Source organism: Mustela nivalis (assembly GCF_964662115.1).
Source record: "Mustela nivalis genome assembly, chromosome: 9".
In the NCBI taxonomy this organism is placed as follows: Eukaryota; Metazoa; Chordata; class Mammalia; order Carnivora; family Mustelidae; genus Mustela; species Mustela nivalis.
In genome coordinates, this window is record NC_139028.1 from 64535218 (window position 1) to 64544491 (window position 9274).

The following is a 9274-nucleotide window of genomic DNA, read 5'->3' on the forward strand; positions in this document are numbered from 1 at the left end:
CGACCCGGGAGCTCCCCAGAGCCTGTAAGCTCGGACGCCCCCGGGCGCCCAGGGAGGGAGGGGTACCCGGTCGCCGGAAAGGGGGCGGACCCACAGAGGGTCTGGCCCGCCCCTTCCCCCCAAAAAAGACCTAGCCGGTGGCAGCGTCTCCCGGGAGTCCGCTTCCTGCCCCGCCCCTCCGCGCCTTGGCTCCTTAAAGGCGCAGGCTTCCAGCCCGGCTCCCGCCGCGGCCAGCTGCAGGGCCGCGGTCAGCAGATCTCTTTTAACCTGGGAGAGAACTTTCACTTTGCTCGAGTTAACCTGTGTCTTGGTCAGTCCCGACAAGCTCCTTCCTCTATTTCAAATATGCGTTGGCTTAACCCAGCTGGGACAAAGCCTGGGACACAGAATGGGGTCTGTGGGGGCCTTCCAGACCAGGTAAATATAGTAGCTAACAGACAGCCCCGTACATCCCAGTGTCTCCAGACCCATCCAGGAACTCCGTAAACCATCCTGCACAAACGGCCCGACTTCCCCGTCACTCAGCTCTAGATATGAGGGAAGGTGAGTGCCATGAAAGGCGCAGGCACCCTCCTGCCACGGGCAGGGGAGAGGCCTGGATTAGGAGTCTTCACTCCAGGGTTCTGGGGCTGCCTGGTGTTCTCAGACACGGACCTGCGCCTCTCTGAGGATAACTGTGAGGGGGGTGTAGAGACAAAACTTCGCCAGGGGAAAAGGGCAAGAGGGAGACCTAGAGATCAACTCAGGACCAGTTCCTGGGAGCTGGGCAAAGACAGGATAGGCTTATTTGGCAATCCCTGGAGGGGACAAAGTTGCCCGAGGAGAGGCCAGGTTCCTGCCCCTAGGATGCCCCTGAGAGTTTCCAACCTTTTTCCATCCAAGCTAAACCAATTGAAGGCTCTTGAGCATTTCCTCTTCCAGGAGCCTCCCAGACGGTCTTCTGTCTTCCTCCTCCGAGGGTCCAAGCCTCAACTCTGTCCCTTCAATCCACATCATGGGTGAACTTTTTTCACCCCCCACTGGGAATCCAGAGCCTTCCATGGACTCCCATCCCCAGCTTTCCCATTGCAGGGCTGAGCACAGAGCCAGGCAGACAGGGCCTGGGAGAAAGGGGGGATATTTGGGGACTAATATAAGTAACAAAGTCTTGGACCCGGCTCTTCTTTGTGGCTACAAGAGTCCCGAGGGCTACTGAATTACGTTAGCCTAGACAGGCAACTGCTTCACTTTGGCATAGTCAGTAGCAGAGCTGGGATTCATACCCAAGTCTCATTTCTCTGATATGAAGGAATCCAGAAACTGTGGAATCTGTCATCTACCCACTCGAACAAAAATAATTCATCTGACACGGATGTGTCAGTCTTTTTATTTGAGCTGACTGCCAGACAAACCCCAAGGCCCACCTGGAGCAGGAATGGGATGACTGAAGGATGGATAATGGATGGAAGCACACTTAGGGTTCCTCCATTTGTGAGCCCAGCTTGGTCATCGAAACTCGGGACACGCAGACATGATGTCTGGGTAGGGCTAGACTCAGCCCAAGAGCCCAAACTGCAGCATCAGGGCCAGGCTGAGCAGAAGAGGCTCCACCACTCGGGGCAGGGCCCCAGCACTCATGGTCATGGCATAGAACCTCGCCACCTCCTCATTGGGGTTGCCCTGGGCTGGGTCGAACCACATCTGGATGCAGCGGCCACTCCCTCGGCTGTAGTTGCTGGCCTGGTAGGACTGACTCCAGAGGCCCTCACACAGGGCTGCGGGTGTGGGAAAGTAGGTCTCAAAGGTGCGGCAGGTGGTCCCGGCTGGACACTTGTTAATTCCTGCAGGCAGAGAGGATGGACGCAGACATTCAACGCCTGGGCCCGAAGCTGGTTTCTGGCCACCCCAGATGCTCAAACCCCACCTTTGTCCCACCCACCAACCCCCCTCACCTGAGGTCCAGTTCCAGCCCCGCTGCCAGTTGCTCTTGCAGGTGTAGGAGGTGCGACAGTCCTCCCACCATTGCTGGCAGTCCTCTTTGCACAGAGGCACATGCAAGAAGCGCTCCTTGCGCCAGCTTTGGTTCACCTGGTGGGAGGTGAGGAGGAAGGGCTCACTGAGTGCTCAGCTGGGGATGGGACATCTCCTGCCACAGCCCTGATGGAGCTGGATAGCAGCTGCAGGGGTGGTGTGGGGAGAGGCAGGGTCCCATACCTCCCGGATCCAGGGCCCCAGATTGGGGGAGCATTCATAGAGACAGTTGTCCTGGATAAAGTGGCGCTTGCAGGCGGGCTTCATCTTGCCACAGTGCTCCCAGGTGAAGTTGTACAGGAGGGAGGTGTCCTTGTGCAGCTCCTGGCTGGTGCTGACTGAGCAGCAGGCCTTCTCCTTCCAGGGAGTGCACTGCGTGGGGAAGACACGACTAACTGCTGCCCACCCCCCCCCACACACACACAGACACAATCTTCTGCCACCTCCAGCCTCTCCCCATTTGGTTCTTGATCTCCTGCCTCAGGTAGGTTGTCTTAGAAAAGTTTACTGTGAGGACCCTTTTGTCCTTGACCTCCGAAACGCTCATCCTGAGGGAGATTCAGTCACAATAGGGTTGATCAGGGGTCATGGGAGCCGGAGAGAAACCCCATGTTAGGGGACAATAGCCATCACTGATGCAGCCCTTCACACTTCATAGAAAGTTCTTTGAAATATTCATTAAAAAATAATTACTGAGTACCTATTTCTATTCCAGTCACTGCTCTAGATGCTGAGAATATGATAGAGAACAAAACAGACAGAAATATGTGTTCATGGAACTTACATCTTGATCAGTGGGGACAGACAGTAAGAAAATAAAAGAGAAAAAATACGGTGTCAGGATCTGATCAATTATATGGAGAAGATTACAGCAGGGATTGCGAAAGTAGGGAATGGGATAACTTGAAATTTTAAATAAGGTGATTGTGAAAAGTCTCACCGGAGGATGACTTTTTTTTTTTTTTTTTTTGGAGGGTGACATTTTGGGCAAAGGAAGAAGGACACAACCTATGTAGTAATTTGTGTTGAATAACTTTCTTCTCAGCAAGTGTTGAGGTCTCTGTTCCCAGCGGTGAGGCCGGTGCCAGAAATGTGGCAGCCCCCCAAAAAATATTTGCTGAAAAAAGTCAATAAAAGACCTCTCTATGATTTCCTAAATCCAAACCGAACTCCATCTTACATATGGACACACCATATCCGAGCAAGTTTTTAATGTAGACCAGCTTTTTCAGGACTGCAAATATTGTGAAAAGGGGGGCCATGCTCTGTGCTTTATTTTACCAGAGTTATTCACTGTTTTAGAAAATTATGTCATCAATGTCAACACAGCTTAGAGTACCCTATAGCATTTAAGTTGCCAGCAGAAGGCACCTGTATCGATCTTCATCTGTAGCTGCCCCATTCATAGTGATTTGGTGATGAGAAGCAAATATGCTGTTGGACAGTGATTTTCTGATGAAGTCATGCCTGGGAATTGACATGCTGAAATATACTTTATTTTATTTTAAGTTACTTTCTTTGTGCTTCTCCTTTGTTTTTGTTTTTGTTGTTGTTGTTGTTTAAGACTTCATTTATTTATTTGACAGACAGAGAACACAAGTAGGCAGAGAGAGAGGAAGGGAAGCAGGCTCCCTGCTAACAGAGAGCCCGGTGAGGGGCTCAATCCCAGGACCCTGAGATCATGACCTGAGCCAAAGGCAGAGGCTTTGGCTTCTCCTTTGTAGTACAGATAGTCATGTTGATAATTTTTTAACTTAAATGTGCAGATAGGTTCTATTGGCTTTGAATTTTATTCGAGGATAGAAAAATAGTCTAAAGAGTATTTATTGGGGTGCCAGCATGGCTCAGTCGGTTAAGTGTCTGCCTTTGCTCAGGTCATGATCCCAGGGTCCCTGCTAAGGGGGCCTGCTTCTCCCTCTGCCTGCCGCTCCCCCTGCTTGTGCTCTCTCTTACTCTCTCTGGTAAATAAATAAATAAAATCATTTTAAAAATAAAGAGTTTTTATCATAAAAAGGAGACATGGAGTCTCAGTGGAGTTACAACTGAATGGCATCCATTTCTACAGAATGAGTGAACGTACAGCACCTGTTGCCTGTTTCACAGCCAGAAGCAACCACCATCTTCTCCACCCTTGACACTCCACAGACTGGCATATAGGGAAGGTAGGAAGAACCATCCTCGCTAAAATCCCTCACCCTCCAAACCTGTCCCTACACCACCACAAGGGCTGCTTATGTCTGAGTGCTCTGTGTGTCCTTGTGCTTCTCTGGGCCTCATTTTCCTCATTTGCGTTATGTGGGGAAGAACATGAACTCCTACATCAAAGGACCGCTGAGGGTATGAAATCATGGGCAGTCAACACGACACCGGGTAAGTGCTCGACAAATGATTATATCGTATCTTGCTGACATGGTATTCTCCGAGGAGGCCACCCCCAACATCTTACCATCACCTTACCATCATCTTTCCAGACAGCAATAACCCAAGTTGTGGGGGCATCTGCCAGTTGACCTTTCTCCTCACCCCCTGACTTAGTCTTCCCTGTTAGAACCAGTCCCCTCCCCAACTGGAGCCACACTTCCTCCTCACCTGGCCGTGCAGCTTGTCCTCGGGGCCTGGCTTTGCCTTGTGGTGCTTGGCGTCCATGCAGACATTGAGCAGGTCCATCCTGGCTCGGGCACTGCACATGGACGCTGTCCAGGCTAACAGCAGCAGAAGTGGAATCAGTCTCCAGACCATGTCTTTTTGTCCCTGCAGACATAGCTTTGGTTAGGGAGGCCCATGCCCGAGGGGAGAGACCCTCGTGTAAGGCCCCCTGAGACCCCCATGTCAGTCTCCCTATCTCCACAGTGAAGGATGGGGTCAGACCCTCTTCCTTCAGCCTGGGGTCCTGAGGCTCCCTGAAGCTGAAGTAGAGAAGGTTGGCAAAGGGGCTCCCTCATCCCAGGATTGGGCCTCAATGAGGATCTGGGAGCGTCTTCCTCAGTTGGAGATGGATGTCTTTGTGCCCACTCTTCTCTCAACTTTACTTAGGAAAAGTAATTAAATAGTTCAGACCCATGCCCTGCTCCCCTGAAAAGGGCCAGGGACACAGAGTGCCCTCAAGCCATGTCCAGCAAGCGCGTGCTCTCCAGCATACCCTGGATCACCTGGGTCCCCACACCAGCTCAGAAATCCACTAGCCTGTAAAAGGCAGTGCCCCAGCTCTGCTAAGTCCTCCCAATCGGCACTGAAGTCACGGATGGTAGCACACAGGGTGCTATTGGGTCAAATAACACAGATATGGAAAGATTGGGGGGTTCTAATTTTTACTTCCTCATACTTTTTCCTTCCCTGTTCTCTGAAAGCCATTTCCTTCCTCCACTCCATAATAACACTGGTCTCCTCGGCAATCTCTAGGCTAATGCACCAGATTCCTACCTTACCCTTTCAGAAAACAAGTGCAGAGATCCGTGGACCAGAGGGACAATATAAAATACCCCATGGGGACACCTAGGTAACTCAATTGGTTAAGCATCTAACTCTTGATTTCGGTTTAGGTCATGATTTCATGGAGCCTGCTTCAAATTCTCACCCTCTCCCTTTGTTCTTCCACACATCCCATCTCCTGCGTCTCTCTCTCTCCTCCTCACCCCAAAATTAATTAATTAATTAGTTAGTTAGTTAATTGATTAAAATAAAAGTATCCGATGTTGGAGCAGCCAACTAGACAAGTGCTAAGAGTCCTGGAAGTCACTCAGCACAAGTGCCCCTCACTTCCCTTTTCCTGACTGACCCTCACCCCCCCACACTCCCAACTGTTAAAGATCTGTTCCTTTGGGTTGACAACAGAGACTGCTTCCTCTCTCTCACCATGTCACATCCACACAAAGCCCTGGCCAAGGGTCCTTCCAAAAACTTTTCTGGAATTCACTTCCCTTGGCTTGGGGTCAGGTCTTCCCTCCTCCTATTTCTTCCTCTAAAGGCACCTTCCCCACAGGAGCCCAAGGGATCTTTCTTTCTGTCTGTCTTTTTAAGATTTTATTTATTCAGGAGAGGGAGAACTCTGCAAAGGAGCAAGAGCGGGCAGGGCGGGGTGGGGAGGGTGATATGTGGGAGGCAGAGGGAGGGAGAGAAGTAGGCTCCCGGCTGAGCAGGGAAATGAAACAACACAGAACTCCATCTCTTCACCCTGGAATCATGACCTGAGCCAAATGCAGATGCTTAACCCTCTGAGCCACTCAGACACTACACCCCACCCCACATACCCCCCCACCGCCCAGTGTCCATGTCTTCCTTTCCTCCTTAGGCCATCTTGCCTGAGTCTCCTTTGCTGCTGGGAGTCCACACAGCTGTGTCTTGACTGACCTCTTTTCAGGCTGGGGATGGCTCCAGGCCCCTGGACTTTCCACAGTGGTCTCTGACCTCAGCCAGGATACACTGACTATAAGAGCTCTCTGATCACCACAGAATGTGACTTCCCCTTTCTGCTCTCTAGTCTTCCTTCCTTCCCTCTTTTCTAGGCCCCACCCATGCAAGGCTCTTAGCCCGGCAGTGTATTCACTCCTGTTTTCATTAATCTCTTTGTTAATTTATTCGCTATAGGATTCACACACTCAACATTCATCAAAACTTAGAGAAGCTCATCTCTAAGTGGGATCTGAATTTTTGAGGTACCCCAAATAGTTGTTAGGATGAAACTAGCTTGAGGGACATGAGGCACAGTAGGGAAGAACCCAGGCTTTAGGGTTAGGCCATGGGTTCCAGGGACAGCTCCATCCCTCATACAACCTTGGGAAATATCAGTGAGACTTTTGGAGCCTTAATTTGCTCACCAGAGGATTGTTGAGAATTACATATGAAAAAGCCTGGCACAACATGAGTAGGCTTAAATGATAGCTATTGGGTTAATTTTTGAGTAACGAGATAAACACGGTTAGAGGTTGAAGTACCGAAGTCCAGTTTAACAGAGAAAAATTGTCTCAGATCTGATAAGTGATGTAATATAATAGCTCACCACCTGGCATTTCTGTAAACATAATTAAGCATTTTTATAGCCTTTTAAAAAATTGTGGAAAAACATATGTTATATAAAACTCACCATCTTAATTCTTTTTAAGGGTATGATTCAGTAATGTTAAGGGTATTTATTGTACAACTGATCTCCAGAACCCCTTTGCATCTTGTAAAACTGAAACCTCATTCTCATTAAGCAACAACACCCCATTTCCTCCTCTCCCCAGTCCCTGGCAACCATCATTCAACTTTCTGTCTCTATGAATGGACTACCCTGGATATTTCATGTAAGTGGGAATCACACAGTATTTGTCTTCTTGTCACTGGCTTATTTCATTTTGCATAATGTCCTCAAGGTTCATCCCTGTGTCAGAATTTCATTTCTTCTTAATAACTGAATAATACTTCCTTGTCTGTATCTGCTACATTTTGTTTATCCATTCACCCACTGATCAGTTCTGGGTTGCTTCCACCTCTTGGCTATTGTGAAGAAAGCTATTGTGATGGCTGGTGTACAATTATCTTTCGAGGACCCTGCTTTTAATTCTTTTGAGTATATATTCAGATGTGGGATAGTGGGATTACATGGTAATTCCATTGTTGAGGAACTGCCATAAAATTTGCTGTAACAATTGTACAGCTTTACATTCCCACCAATAGTATACAAGGGTTCCGATTTCTCCACATCCCCACCAACACTTGTTATTTCCTGTTGACTTTTTGTGTCTTAATAAAAGCCATCCTAGTGGGTGTGAGGTGATATCTCATTGTGGTTTTGATTTGCATTTCCCTGATGATGAGTGATGTTGAGTATCTGTTCATAGGCTTGTTGATCATTTGTACACCTTCTTGGGAGAAATGTCTACCCAAGTTGTTTGCCCATTTTTTAATTGTATTACACATCTTTCTATTTTGTGGGAGCTCTCTAGTTCTATTTTCTGGATTAACCCCTTATCAGATGTGTAAGTTGCAAATCTTTTCTCCCATTCTGTAAGCTGCCTCTTCACTCTCTTAACTGTCCTTGGGTGCCCAGTTTCCATTTTGATGCAGTCCAGTTTATTGATTTTTTTCCTTTTGTTGCCTTGGTTTGGCTGTCATATCCAAGAAATCATTGCCTCATACAATGACATGAAACTCTTCCCCTGTTTTTTAAAGAAATTCTATAGTTTCAGCTCCTACATTTAGGTCTTTGATCCATTGTGAGTTAATTTTTATATAAGGTATAAAACAAGGGTCCAGCTTTATTTTTTTGCATGTGAATATCCTGTTGGATCCCAGCACTGTATATTGTAAAGACTATTCTTTCACCCATTGAATTGTCTTGGCACAATTCAGTTTGTCAAAATCTGAACTCTCAATTCTATTTCATTGACCTACATATCTACCTTTATGCTACTATCACCCTGTCTTGATCATTGTCACTTTGTAGTATGTTTTGAAACCAAAAACTGTGAGTTGTCTAAATTTTTTTCACGATTGTTTTGGCTGTTATAGGTCTCTTGCGTGTCCATATGGATTTTAGTATATGTGCTGCCGAAGTGAGCACTGTCCATATGGATTTTAGGATCAGATTGTCGATTTCTCCAAAAAAGCCAGTAGGGATTTATTTATTTATTTATTTATTTATTTTAATGTTTAAAGATTTTTATTTATGTATTTGACAGACAGAGATCACAAGTATGCAAAGAGGCAGTCAGGGAGAGAGAGGAGGAAGCAGGCTCCCTGCTGAGCAGAGAGCCCAATGTGGGGCTGGATCGCAGGACCCTGGGATCATGACCTGAGCTGAAGGCAGAGGCTTCAACCCACCGAGCCACCCAGGCGCCCCGCCAGTAGGGATTTAGATAAGAATTGAGTTGAATCTGTAGATCAGTTTTGGGAGTAATAACCTCTTAACAGTATTAAGTCTCCTGGTGATGAACATGGGATATCTTTCCATTTATTTAGGTCTTAAATTTCTTTCAACAGGGGCGCCTGGGTGGCTCAGTCATTAAGCGTCTGCCTTTGGCTCAGGTCATGATCCTGGGGTCCTGGGGTAGCCAGGCCCACATGAGGCTTCCTGCTCAGTGGGAAGCCTGCTTCTCCCTCTGCCTGCCTCTCCCCCTGCTTGTGTTCCCTCTCTCACTGTGTCTCTCTCTCTGTCAAATAAATAAATAAAATCTTTTAAAAAAGTTCTTTCAACAATGTTCTATATAGTTTTCAGTAGACAAGTCTTTTATTTTGTTAAATTCACTTCTATGTCTTTTGTTCTATTTTATGCTATTGTGAATAG

The 9274-nt window shown here is 47.6% G+C and overlaps 1 protein-coding gene across 3 annotated transcripts; it reads right to left on the reverse strand.

Annotated features, from left to right (window-relative positions):
* Window positions 1–1332: 1332 nt before the first annotated feature.
* On the reverse strand, window positions 1333–6476 carry LOC309840226 (folate receptor beta-like). 3 transcript variants are annotated; one of them, XM_082682300.1, is made up of 5 exons: window positions 6358–6476; window positions 4600–4761; window positions 2194–2382; window positions 1932–2067; window positions 1333–1820 (listed from the first exon to the last, which is right to left on the reverse strand). In XM_082682300.1, the coding sequence occupies exons 2-5, from the start codon at window positions 4747–4749 to the stop codon at window positions 1534–1536; spliced, it is 762 nt and encodes a 253-aa protein (XP_082538426.1). In that variant the 5' UTR covers window positions 4750–4761; window positions 6358–6476; the 3' UTR covers window positions 1333–1533. The 3 variants fall into 3 exon arrangements, with proteins under 3 accessions (XP_082538426.1, XP_082538428.1, XP_082538427.1); XM_082682302.1 differs by having other exon boundaries at window positions 6309–6468; XM_082682301.1 differs by lacking the exon at window positions 6358–6476 and adding an exon at window positions 5150–5280.
* Window positions 6477–9274: the final 2798 nt, after the last annotated feature.

What these genes read in the sequence shown, in the direction of transcription:
- LOC309840226 (XM_082682300.1), bottom strand. Translation starts at nt 4,749, where the DNA reads ATGGTCTGGAGACTGATTCCACTTCTGCTGCTGTTAGCCTGGACAGCG. An exon ending in TGGGGCCCTGGATCCGGGAG is followed by an intron (nt 2,068 to 2,193) that starts GTATGGGACCCT and finishes ACCTCCCACCAG; the next exon opens with GTGAACCAAAGCTGGCGCAA. An exon ending in GGGCTGGAACTGGACCTCAG is followed by an intron (nt 1,821 to 1,931) that starts GTGAGGGGGGTT and finishes CTCTGCCTGCAG; the next exon opens with GAATTAACAAGTGTCCAGCC.